This window comes from Lygodium microphyllum, chromosome 3 (genome assembly GCF_053477565.2).
Source record: "Lygodium microphyllum isolate KBCC chromosome 3, Lygodium_microphyllum_v1.1.10, whole genome shotgun sequence".
Lineage (NCBI taxonomy): Eukaryota > Viridiplantae > Streptophyta > Polypodiopsida > Schizaeales > Lygodiaceae > Lygodium > Lygodium microphyllum.
The window spans coordinates 119,440,692-119,453,519 of NC_141137.1; the positions used below are offsets into that span (position 1 = coordinate 119,440,692).

The following is a 12,828-nucleotide window of genomic DNA, read 5'->3' on the forward strand; positions in this document are numbered from 1 at the left end:
AAAAAAAGAGTTTGGGAGGCTCTTTGAAAGTTCGAGCTTTCTAAATTCTAAACCTATAGCAAAAATAATAAAATAATAAAATATCAATTTTCGCATTATTAGACAAAAAATATTCTTTCCATCCATCCTCCCACGTGGTCGCGAGTCTCTCTCGCTGACTCATCTTCTTCCCCCCACACATTCTCTCTCTCTCTCTCTCTCTCTCGATCTCGATCTCTATCTCTATCTCTATCCATCTCGCCTTGCTCATCTCTCTCTCTCTCTCTCTCTCTCTCTCACAGACACACTCTCATACACCCCGCCAACATGGATGAGCATTCTCCCAACATACTCAGTGGCCAGTCTATGGGTATTGGCACGTGGTCATGGGGAGACAAGCAAGTCCTTCCAACCTTCTCTCTCCCTTATTTTGCCTCTAGGATTCCAAGCTCTAATAATGGCTGAACCTTACGATCCTAGAATTAGTAAATTGGCTGGTCTTTTGAAACATTTCTTTACCATTTCCCATCTCTTTTTTGCTAGTCCTGAGTCATATCTATGTCCGTGTACTGGGGTCTTCTTAGAATTAAGCGCACACATTTATAGTGACTCGATTTTGGTTTAATACGTGTGCTTTTTTCCCAGATCAATGTGGGGATATGGAGGCTATGATAAGGATCTGACGGAGGCTACAGCAGAAGCTGCTTTCAAGAAATCCTTGGAGTGTGGCCTGAGGCTCATAGATACTGCCGCTATGTATGGCAAAGGTATCATCCCCTGCAAACATGTTAAATTGTTTTTTTCATCATCCAAATTACGCTTCGGTTTTGAGATGAGAAGACATGTTAATGGCTTGAGTCAGTACTAATTGTAGACTGTTAGTGCATGTTAATGGTGTGTATCAGTTCTAATTGTAGATTGTCATTGCATGCGGCATGAGTGAGGCTTGTTTGAGTGGGTGTGTGAGCATGCAGGCTGGTGCACACTTGTCAGGTTTGTATGCGGCAAAGAGTAAAAACTGATTGCGAGTCTCTGTGACACCTCCTATAGTTTGAGGAACTGCATCAGCAGCATAGATATTCTGTTTTGAAAATATCAGTAGCAATCAAATGTTACAAGACTGCTGTGACTTAAATTACTTGCAGAAACTGCGGATTCCAGGACTAGTAAAGATTGCAGAGTAAGAATAGGAGGGTAGGAGTTCTTTGCTTTCAGGGCTTCTGAAGCTTGAAAGTTCCATTAATGTTCAGATGATATAGAAAATAAAGGCACGGGGAGATCTAGTCTCAGAATGCAGGTGAATCTTAAGGACCAAGATTTCACATAGTTTTGTGAACTGAAGGTTGTCCAAGATCCATTCAAATCTTCTTATTCTCCACTTCTAAGTAAGGTTGCTTAATGAAAGTATCACACATTCTATATTGGGGAGTTTGTAAATTTTCATATATTTTGGGAATTTATAAGATGGTAAATATTTGGTCACATGGTCAAATTGTTACCCCCTTCCTTGAAGGTGAAAGTTTTTCTAGATACAGTATAGATGATAGTATCAAGTTTCATCTTTAAAAATGGATTAAGATTTAGCCACATGGTCAAATCTTTATTTCTAATTTGAGAGTGGAACTTGAGAGATTCCCAAATTCTCTAATATAAGTCCTCTAAGTCTGTGAAAGCTGTCTAAAATAGCAAGACATTGTTGTTTAGATTGCAAGATTTATGCTACTGAAGGATAAAACACTTTTGAAGTACTTTCAGAGATTAAACCCTTGTTTCTCATATCAAAGCATTGGATGCATAGCTTATGTGCAAATTATTAAATTTGATGAGAATGTGGTCTCTTCTCCTACTTTGATGGACACTATTGATTATGGTGTTAAGCTTTTATTCAAATTTTAGCTGATCCATCCCACCACGTTTTTCATTTGTCTACTGTCCATCCATCTCAACCATCATAAATGATATATTGAGGAGCTTCAAATAAAGACAAAACAAAATATAGTTCTGTTCATAGTGTTGTAGATGTGTGACAGCCTTCATGTTACATCCTTGGACATCCAAGATAGGCACCTACAACATTGGCCATCGCCATGGGTTGAGGACCCAAAGGTGGTGGCCACCCAGGACTAGGTCCTTTGAAGTCCTAAAAAAGGAGTTAAACATTCAATTGTGGGAGATCTGGTGTGATCACCATGCTTAATAATAATTGTGAGTACAAAGATCACTTGGTCGCCAAATATTTTTGTGAATGTAAAAGCATTTGCTTTACATCAAAGTTTATTGCTTTATGTGCTAGAGCCTTGTATGGATTGATACAAATATTTATGTATGCTACCAAAAGATGCATTCATTTTGGTAAATTCTTTATTCAATGCTAGTATTGTAATTTGCATCTCAATGCTTTATTTTGATGGTAAGATCAAGGGGATATGGTTTACGGATACAGAATAGGCTTGTTTTTGGAGAAAAGTCTCATTGACACCATTGAACACATCATACTTTCATGGTAAGATCAAGGAGATACAGTTGGACACATTTTGGGATATCTTGACACAGGCAATGCTGATCGCATAGAGAGTGATGGTTGGGAGGAAGTGTTTGAGTTTCATTGAAAGATGCACAAGGTCAAAGTTTTGGTAGAGGAGTATGCGAAATTTTTGGTGGAAGTTGGGATGTTGATGGTGGATGTTCCTTACGGAGGCCAACTTGATTACAGCCTCAAGCTCTTGTATAGTGGGGGAGGAAGAGGAGAATAGTGTTGGCAAGGAAGAGGGTGAAGATAATATATGCTAATGCATGGAAATCATTTGCTAGAAGTGGATGCAGTGATGGAAGAGTAGAAAGCTATTGTAATAGACAGTGTAACACAAGAGAGGAGAAAAGAGAAACATTGCGATAAAAGAAGAGCACTGCACAAAGAACTTAGAAGGAAAGAGATGATCGGGAAACGGTCTATATACCAAGACATGAGGCAATACAAAAACAATGTGAGTCACTAGCTGCACGTGGGCATTGACTCTAGTCCCTCTCTCCAACAAAACTTGCTATAGAAGTGTATAGGACGAAGTAACAGGAGGGAGCGCTTGGCCTATAAATAGGCAGTGAAAAAGGTAGATGTCCCATTGATACATGCATAGTCTCACATATGAATGCTATATCTTGGATCATGGGTGATCTCGTACGATATAATATACAATAAGAATAACTCATTAGAGTACATTCAACAATGACACTCACATAGGATTGTGGATACCCAAGTAGTGGATGCGCAAGCCACCACCAAGGTGACACTCACATAGGATTCTGGATACCCAAGTAGTGGATGCGCAAGCCACCACCAAGGTACCTTAAAGAGAACGTGATGTGCGAGTGTGGGCGTGCGGGAAAGGATCAAAGTTGGTGAAGTTATTGCTGTTCCAAGAGGAGAAAGGCTGAGTTTTTAGCCTTCAAGTGTAGATTTTACCTTTTCATCGCCTCCGGCGGGTGAAGAAGGAGCGGGATAAGCAAACCATAGTCCTAGTAGGTTGTTTTTCACAGTCAGAGGGGGTTGTTTTGTATTTTGGGGAGGCATTGTGGGTGAAGATGTCTTCTGAAGAGGAGACATAGTTTCAAGTGATCATGGACCGGAACCTACCAACTCTTCCATCAGATCAAAAGCTTGGTGGCGAGAACTATTGCATTTGGTGGGTCATGATGCTTGCCATATTGGAGTTCTATGATTTGGCGGAGCTTGTTACAGAGGCTATCCAACGTCCTTGGTGTGACGAGTCCAGACTCTTCCAGTGATGAGAAGGTGGAGTTGGTAAAGGCTCGGGCACATTGGGATAAACTCAATACTCGCATTCGTTCGTTTTTATTTCTCTCATGTACTACAACTGTTATCTCTCATATTGAGTATTTGACAGTGGCTTGGGAGATATGACTGGAGCTGGATCAGATGTATAATTAAATGATTGTCATGAAGCGAGTCTCTTTGGAAGTACAGATGCGGACCATGAGTGTCAACAAGTCATCATCCATGCGGGAGTATATCAACAAGCTAAGGCAGCTTTAGATGCAGGTTCAAAACGTAGGAAAGGTGATCACGTCTGAAGACATGGTGACAATTCTCCTTTTCCAGTTACCGCCTCGCTTTAGTGGTTTTAATTTCGCCTTGATTGCTTCAAGGCGGTCTGAGACTCTTTGGTGGGAAAAGTTGGTTTCTATGATCTTGGACCAAGAGGAGCAACTGAAAGGAACCAATGCTTCGAAATCTGAGGTCTTGGTTAGTTAATCCTCTTAGAAGAAGGGGAAGGACCAGAAGAAGAAGGAAGACAAATCTAAGAAGGAAAAAGACCAGGAGTCTACTTATCACATTTGTGGCAAAACAGGTCATTGGAAGAAAGATTGCCCCGACAAGGAGAAAAAGGAGAAGGACAAAAAGGAGAAATCTTCAAAGGATTCCGAAGCGGTGGATGCTCCCTCATTAGTTGCTTTTCTCCATTTGGAGGTGGTTGAAGATTCGACTTTGACGGCTTTTAATGTTGTGTTGAGGGCCCCATTCACTCGGGAGTGGATTGTTGACAGTGGTGCCTCCCGGCATATGACTCCTTTGTTAAAAGCATGGATCTGGAGCATGACAGGAGCTATGGTGGATGGAAGATGAAGGCTTGATTTATGTTGACATAGACAATGAGTAGACAATTGTTACACAAGTGAATTAGGTTTCAAGATGGAAGCTTGGAATCATAAACACAATCTTATGTAATGGACTGACAATGACAATGACACTAATTGAAAGAGCAAGACATCATGATATTGCATTCATCATTACGAAAGTGATAGTTAAGTACAACCTTATATAGCTTTCTAGCTTGTTCCACTCTCCTCACTATGCATATGGGATTCAGGACATCTCTTCTTGGAACATACATCATTTGTCATTTCTCAGCACACAACCATTGTGAACTCACAGGGAGAGCTGTTCCAGATTGGAGAATAGCATACAGACTGAGTGCAACCTGAACAAAGTGACCACGAACACACAGAGAGCCACAGGTGGAACCCTTTCCAAGGAAGGGAGAAATGTATTTATTCCCTACCCATGGTAGGGAATGGTCAAAGCCTTGCTATGTGGAGACTGCATGTGCCGAAACTACACATATATCTTTTTGCATAAAGGTTTACAGTTTGTTTGTTATGCAAGAGGCTTACTGTTTAAAATCTTGATCCAGTTTGTCCTGTAGTTCTTAAACAAAGCTTTTAAGACATTTCTTTTAGGAAAGGACAGATGGACAGACAACATATTGCAAATAAGATGATATGACAAAATTAGTGCTTACTTTGTCAATAGGTGAATCAGAAAGACTGGTAGGGAAATTCTTGAAGAACCTGAGTGCAGAGGAAAGAAGTGACATTCTGGTGGCTACCAAGTATTGCCCTATGCCATGGCACCTCAATTGCAGGAAGGAACTAGTAAAATCATTGCAAGAAAGCTTGTCAAGGCTTCAAATGGAAAAAGTCGACTTATTTCAGGTATACTAACAGCATTGTGTCAGTGCTTTTCATTCTTTATATTCATTTGAAACCATACCTGCTGCAGATTCATGGACCAGGACTGTCCATTAGGTCCATTGAACACCTCAGCCATGGACTCGCAGATGCTTATGATAAAGGACTTACAAGAGCAGGTTCCAACATTTCAATCACTATGCTGCTAACACACATGCCTTTCATTAAACTGCTAACTCCTTATGTTTTCATTATTTCAGTAGGAGTATCAAACTTCAATGAAGAGGAACTCAAACGTGCTCACAAAGTTCTGGCAGAGAGGAATGTGCCTCTTACATCCAATCAGGTGTTGACTTCTAGATGTTAATGTGACTCATTCATGTGTGTAAGATTACTATAGGAACCTGTGACTTAACAGTTTTGGTGCTGGAGCAGGTGGAATTCTCGTTGCTAAGGATGAAACCTAGCATTGATGGTTTAATGGCGACTTGTGCTCAGCTCGGTGTTGAAGTACTTGCATATTCACCTCTTGGCATGGGTAGACTTACTGGTAAGATACATCATATGATAGCCTAATCTCTAGAAGTGAATGTAAGTGCAAAGTGACATATATTCACGATGGTTGATGGGGTGGTTATTTCAGGTAAATATTCAGTGTCAAATCCACCTCCTGAAAACAGGAGGTTTGGTAATGTGCCCATTGAGCAAATTGAACCCCTTTTGGAAAAAATGAGAAGCATAGCAGCTGAGCATGGCAAAACTGTTAGTCAAGTTGCTCTGAACTGGTGCATGTAAGTGAACTTCTGCGTATGTCTGTGAGCTTTGATTTTAAGTAACGTATCTCATCCCACATAGTTGATACTTGATTCTTTGAATGTGCAGATGCAAAGGCTCAATCCCGATTCCAGGAGCCAAAAATGCAAAGCAGGTAGATAGATGTTTAACCTGACTACTCTTCACCAGTTTCTAACCATATTGTAGTATGTTTTAACATACCAATGATCATACTCCCTGCAGGCAGAACAGAATGCAGGTGCTCTAGGATGGAGCTTGTCAGAAGAAGAGGTGGAAGCACTTGATAAGTTGGGGTTTGTTGGGAAGAGTAACTGGATCTGGCAGCATGGCTAAATTAGTTCTCTGGCTAGTGCACATAGAGATGAACTGGGTCTTAACTGTATAGATGTACAATATTTGTTACTCTTAGTAGCTATGCAGTGTTTTTAGCCTCGGAAGTGTGTTCCTGGAAACCTTTCATGTATAGGATTTTCCTGAAAGATATGGTGTGCCTCCTTAAGTATGTTTAAAGCAGTAGGTGGTCTTATTGGCAAGGGTCTTTTGAAGTTAAAGAAAACAGGACTTGAACATACTATATTATCTGTAAGATATTTACAAGTGTTAAAAGACACTTATTCATAGTAAAGCATACTAGGTGTACTTAGACTGCTTATCTGCCATATGCAGCTAGTCATGATGAGTTGCAAGCTTTCTAGTTAGTTTCTCGTCAATTTTGTTTGCACGTGAACTTATGCTGATGAGAGAAAGTTGAAGCTAAGAGTAATATTATAAAGTTAGAGATCTAGAAAATGCTAGAGAGCATGAAAAAATCCCTTCTAGTGCTGAAATTGCTCAGAAGTCTTGCAAGTTTCCAACTTATTTCAATTGTGACCAAGGCCATTGTATGTATCTATTTAGGATGTGTACCCTTTCGAGAAGTGCTTTAGAATGCCTTCTCCTTGACAAATTATAGCAAGATAGAGTTGGTTATGTCTTAAAGTTTGAATTGCCCTACTTAGATTGTAAATTAGTAGTCTTTGCACTTCCATTGTGTTTTTGGTTCTTGAACTTCTTCCCTTTGTGTGGTATTCAAGTGTAGCCAAGTGTAGTTAATGTGGTTGATGTCGTAATTTTGTTTACTTCACATTGAACTATAGTGACCATTGGGATGGTTGGAGGTGATATTTTAGACCATTCCATTGGAATATTTCTAGGTGACATTTGAGACCAAGAATTTCCAAGTTCAAGAGTTTCTATTGCTAATCATTGTTGCTATTGATAATCATTACCATGAGTTGTACAAATTGCAAGATGATTGTAAGTGGATCACAATCTTAATTTTATGGTTGCAAGCCTTATCTCAACTATGCATAGCATCTTTTAATTGCTTCATGCTCACATATTTCTTTAAAGGTCAATTATTTGAATATATTAATTTGCATGAGGTGATGTACCCAATCCAATCGCAACACATTGTTGCAAAGCATTGTGGAAACATAAACAAATGATGATTGTCTCACCCCAAAAGAAAACAAGGATAAAAGAATTGTTATGAGCACCTACCAAAGAAAATGCAAAGGTTGAAAAACGTTGAGCAACAAGATAGTCAAGCACAAGAACCAATACTAGGCATCAACAATGATATTATCATCCACCAATTGAAGGAGATGGATTCAATATTGAGATGCATCTTAATAATAGGAGAGTGGAGATGATCTAAGGATGGCCTTTGTGAGCCACAATAATGAATGAAATCATGTCTAAAGGCACCATATTAATGCAAGAGGTAATGCATCTCTCTCTCTCTCTCTCTCTCTCTCTCTCTCTTAGCTATATTTATCTATGATCATGGAGTTTTTGCTACATGGTATTGAACTAAGTCTTTGCACTCTCTAGCCTTCTTCAAGTATTCTTAGATCCTCTCAAACACAATAGCTAGCTCTCACAAGCTTCATTAGCTTCATAGCTCACCACAAGCAAACACCTAGGTTGAAAAATCAAGTTGGTTCCCTCTACACATCCACCCTAGAGATTTTTGGTTTAGATTGATCCACACACCAAGATCTTGCTTTGGGGCATAAACTTCTTAGGCATTGCTAGTATAAAGGGCCAGATTTAGATACTTTATACAAGAGGACAAACTTGGTAGCCATAGCTTGTATAAGCCAACCATGATAATTTTTCTTTAACTCATTATTTTGTAAGTTGCATAAATCGTCTTATTGGAAACATCAAGGCGCTCATTCTCCTTACCATAACTTGAAAACATTGTGCTCTAAGAGGTGGTGTTGCCAAGAGAGTTCCAAAAAGTTTAAGGTTTTGATGGTTTCCAAGTCATATGATTGTTTTCCTTGTAAGTAAAAAAATCTCCAACAACAATGAAAAGTTTTCAACTACCATTTGAGTTTCTATTGCATCTTTATGTTCTCTACTTCTAGATGAAATTTTGGCTCCAAATGTTCAAGACATAAGGATAACTAAATCCTCCATTGATTGCTCATATTGTAGTTTAAAGCTTCATTAAAGTTTAATCGCATTAGAGTGCCATGTACTAAACCTCATTAGAGAAGGTAAAATCTATTTTATTGCTAAATCTTTAAGCTGTTGGTTGTGGTGTCAAGCTTACTACACATTTACTTTCTTCATCTCAAGCTCAAGCACTCATTTGAATACTCAAATTCAATAATTCATTTAAATAGCATAATTACTGTAGTTTGGTTTGATTCACATTGCAAAACTTTCTTGGGAGGGTTTGGACACATCAAATGGCCATCATATGAGTGTGCACAAGAAGTGTCAATTCATGATCCATCATATGTGCATCATCTATACTACTGCATTATCTATATCTATATCTATATCTATACTACTACTACATTATTTTGGCTATGGCAACTGAAACTCCCGAATCTCCAAAAGCTTTCCAAATGTGCAACTTTCCCCCAATTTGAACTTCAAAAACCTCTCTATCTCTTTTTGATAGTGGACCAGTTGTCTAGTTGTCTATGAGGCTTCGACAACAGTCTGGAGGGCAAGCGTGCAAGGCAACAAACGTTGGGGGAAGAAGGCGCAAGGCAGTAGGCATGCATCTCTCTCTCTCTCTCTCTCTCTCTCTCTCTCTCTCTCTCTCTCTCCACGTAGGCAGTATTTAGGTGGGATGGCGGTGGCTACCGGCGCCGAGGCAAGGGAGGAAGTGGTGAAATAGTGAGCAATAGAGGAGCTGGAGCAAAACTTGGGTGGAAAACCACAGCTCAGGACGGAGGTGCCTATAGCTTGCACACAGGGGTTACAACTACGCCCCCCCTCTCTCTACGCCAACGCTAGCTGATAGCAGATGGCTATGGCAAGCTACAACGGGTGGTGAAGGATGTTAGCCAGTTAGCAAGCGGCGGCGGTAGCGAGGTGGTGAATGGGCGGCCATGGTGGTAGGCTATATGTAGGTGGGTGGGAGAGAATATTGTTCCCCAAAAAAATGGATTTTTAAAATGTAGCCGAGAAAGAAAGAAAGATCTATTAACATCTCTAAAAGGCTTGATTTTTTATGGGTTTTTTGCATTTTCCCTCTCTAGCTTCCAACCATCCTTGACATTGTACACAATTGCGAGATGGAATCCTTCTTTTAGCCTAAACGGTGTCATGAAGGACTATCTCCACCACCATTTCCTCCAAATAATTTGGTGATATTGCCCTTGATTGGTCGAAAGGCAAAGGGTCCTCAAAGTTTAGTATTCTTATACCCTTTCTTTTAGGTATGTTTTCGGTCACATACTTAGGTTTGTGAGAGGCATTGACTTCCTCAGACCCCACTTTCCCATCAACCTTACGTTTTCTTGCTATAGTCACATTGTCCCCTCAAAAATCAGGATGTTGATGCAATTAAGTTCCTCTTGTCACCTCCTCAACCATCCTTGCTGTTGCTCGAGGTGTGGGACTAATTCCTTGTTGTAGTCAACTCAAAAGCTTCTTTGCACTGGGTCCTGCACCATGGAACTTTCCACCAATGAATGCACGTCATTTTGTGCTTTGTAGTAGAGCATTGGCCAAATCACTAACACATGCATCATACAAGTTGATAGATCCCTTGAATCCCCCCTGCCAACCAATTTGCATGCATTGGCTCTGATAGGTTCGTGATTGGCATATGAGAAATGCCCTTCACCACCTGGCCAAAAATACAACACGAGAAGGTATGGAGTGTGAGAAAACAAATGCACCACACATCACATTCTACTATTATAAAAAAGTGTCACCTCCAACGTGGATATTTGATATGCCACCAACTAAGCCAATAATCCATTGCTGGTATATTGCAATTTGCAACTTTCCTTGAGCCCCACCATACCCGAATGAATCGATATTGCATTGTTATAGCATCTTTCGTGGCTGTACACCTCCACATGTGGCACAAGCGCTTATGCTCATCTTGGAAACTCTTGTGCACATACTGTGATGCGTGCGTGTATTTGGAGACTTTGTTCCCAATGAAATAAGCAATATCTCTCCCTTCCTTGCATTACATTGTTCGAACCACCATTGAATCCTATTCAGATAGCCCTCTAAACTTCATGGGTTACCCAGAAGAATCATTAGTGATCGTGGCTCTCTTTTCACATCACACTTCTGGAGGGCTATCTTTGAGGCTATTGGAACTCAACTGTGTTTCAATACAGCTTACCATCCCCAAACTGATGGTCAAACAGAATGAGTCAATCAAGTCATTGAAGATATGCTTAGGGCATATTGCTGTCGCGAACCCAAAAAGTGGATTCAATACTTACCATTGGTTGAGTTTGCCTACAATGCTTCTTACCAACAGAGTATTCAGATGGCCCCTTTCCAAGCATTGTATGGACATGATTGTCGTACCCCTTTGAACTTCTCAGATCCAACTTTGAGGGTAGAAGCTTCTAGACAGATGCTGGAAGACATGGATGATCAAATCAAATCAATAAGACAAGACATTCAAGCTGCCAAGGATAGATAGAAGGCTTACGCTGACTTGAAACGGCAAGACAGATCCTTCGTTGAAGGTGATATGGTCTTCATCCGTGTACGCCCTAAAAAGAGTTCACTGTCCTTGGGAGAGTACAAGAAGCTAAGTCCGAGGTATTGTGGACCTTATAAGATCACTAAGTGCCTAGGGCCTAATGCTTACAGACTACAACTCCCCGCAACTCTAAAGATTCATAATGTATTCCACGTTAGCCTATTGAAAAAGTATCTACCTAATTCGAATCATGTACTTGATGATCAGCAAATTGTAATGTCTAGCCAAGGAGTCCTTGAGCTATGGCCTGATAGAATCCTAGATGTTAGGAAGAGGCATTTGAGATCAAGGACCTTGAGGGAATACCTCATCCAATGGAAAGATTTTCCAGAAGAGGATGCCACCTGGATGGACGAAAATACTCTCAACCAACAATACCCCCAGGTCTTCTCGAGATGAGGACATCTTGATTCCTCTAAGGGGGAGAGGATGTAATATCCCCCGTCCCTTTCCCCCCCATGAGAACCCCCCCTAAAAGTTTTTAATTTTAAAACATTTTTTTTAACTCTCCCTCTCTCTCCCCCTGCCGTGTGCATGGCGGGGAGAGAGAGAGAGAGTGAGTAAGAAAGAAAAGGGGGGGCATGCAGCCTCCCAGGTGGGAGGGGTGGTGGTCGTTAAGCCGTCTCCCCCCCCCCCCCCCCCCCAATACCACCTCCCCCATTATAAGGGAAGCCCCCCCTCCTCCCTGGTGACAGAGCGCCCCCCCCTCCTCCCTGGCCTGCAGCAGCGCCTCCCTCTCTCGTGGACTGTGCCCTCCTCCCTCGTCGTGAACAATGCCCCCCTCCCTTGTGGAACAGCGCAGCCTCCCTGCCCTCGTGGGCTGAAACGAAACCCACCCCCCTCCCCCCTCCCTCGTGGAACAGCGCAGCCCCCCTTTCCCTCATGGGTTGAAACAAACCCAACACCCCCCCTTCCCCCCCCCCCCCCCCCCCCCCCCCCCCCCGACCATGAGTGAGAGAGGGAAGGAGAAGAAGAAGAAGAAGAAGAAGAAGAAGAAGAAGAAGGGAGAGAGAGAGGAGAAGAAGAGAGGAAGAGAGAAGAAGAGGGAGAGAGAGAAGGAGAAGAGGAGAAGAAGAAGAAGAAGAAGAGGGAGAGAGAGAGAGGAGAAGAAGAAGAAGAAGAAGAAGAGGGAGAGAGAGAAGGAGAAGAAGAGAAGAAGAAGAAGAGGGAGAGAGAGAGAGAAGAAGAAGAAGAAGCAGAAGAAGAGGGAGAGAGAGAAGGAGAAGAGGAGAAGAAGAAGAGGGAGAGAGAGAAGGAGAAGAAGAGAAGAAGAAGAAAAGGGAGAGAGAGAGAGGAGAAGAAGAAGAAGAAGAAAAAGAAGAAGAAGAAGAAGAGAGAGAGAGAGAGAGAGAGAGAGAGAGAGAGAGAGAGAGAAGCTTTTGGAAGCTTCTTCACCCCCCTCCTTAAAGAGAGGTCACATACCCCTCTCGGCATCTCCGGAAATACGCCCCTCCCACTTCAATCTCTTCCTCCACTCAAGGAGAGGCGGCGAATCTTGCATAGGAGAGTGCGAGAACTCTATCACTCATACACGTGTCTTC

At 41.5% G+C, this 12,828-nt stretch overlaps 1 protein-coding gene across 1 annotated transcript; it reads left to right on the top strand.

Annotated features, from left to right (window-relative positions):
• The first annotated feature begins 204 nt into the window (after positions 1–204).
• Positions 205–6,889, top strand: LOC148038814 (putative oxidoreductase At1g06690, chloroplastic). The gene is made up of 9 exons (XM_087674687.1): positions 205–377; positions 625–746; positions 5,309–5,490; positions 5,558–5,645; positions 5,727–5,812; positions 5,902–6,016; positions 6,110–6,257; positions 6,349–6,394; positions 6,484–6,889. The coding sequence occupies exons 1-9, from the start codon at positions 307–309 to the stop codon at positions 6,592–6,594; spliced, it is 969 nt and encodes a 322-aa protein (XP_087530813.1). The 5' UTR covers positions 205–306; the 3' UTR covers positions 6,595–6,889.
• Positions 6,890–12,828: the final 5,939 nt, after the last annotated feature.

Coding starts and splice junctions, on each gene's coding strand:
- LOC148038814 (XM_087674687.1), top strand. CDS start 307: ATGGATGAGCATTCTCCCAACATACTCAGTGGCCAGTCTATGGGTATT. Junction 378..624: donor ACGTGGTCATGGGGAGACAA/GCAAGTCCTTCC, acceptor CTTTTTTCCCAG/ATCAATGTGGGGATATGGAG. Junction 5,491..5,557: donor AAAAAGTCGACTTATTTCAG/GTATACTAACAG, acceptor TACCTGCTGCAG/ATTCATGGACCAGGACTGTC.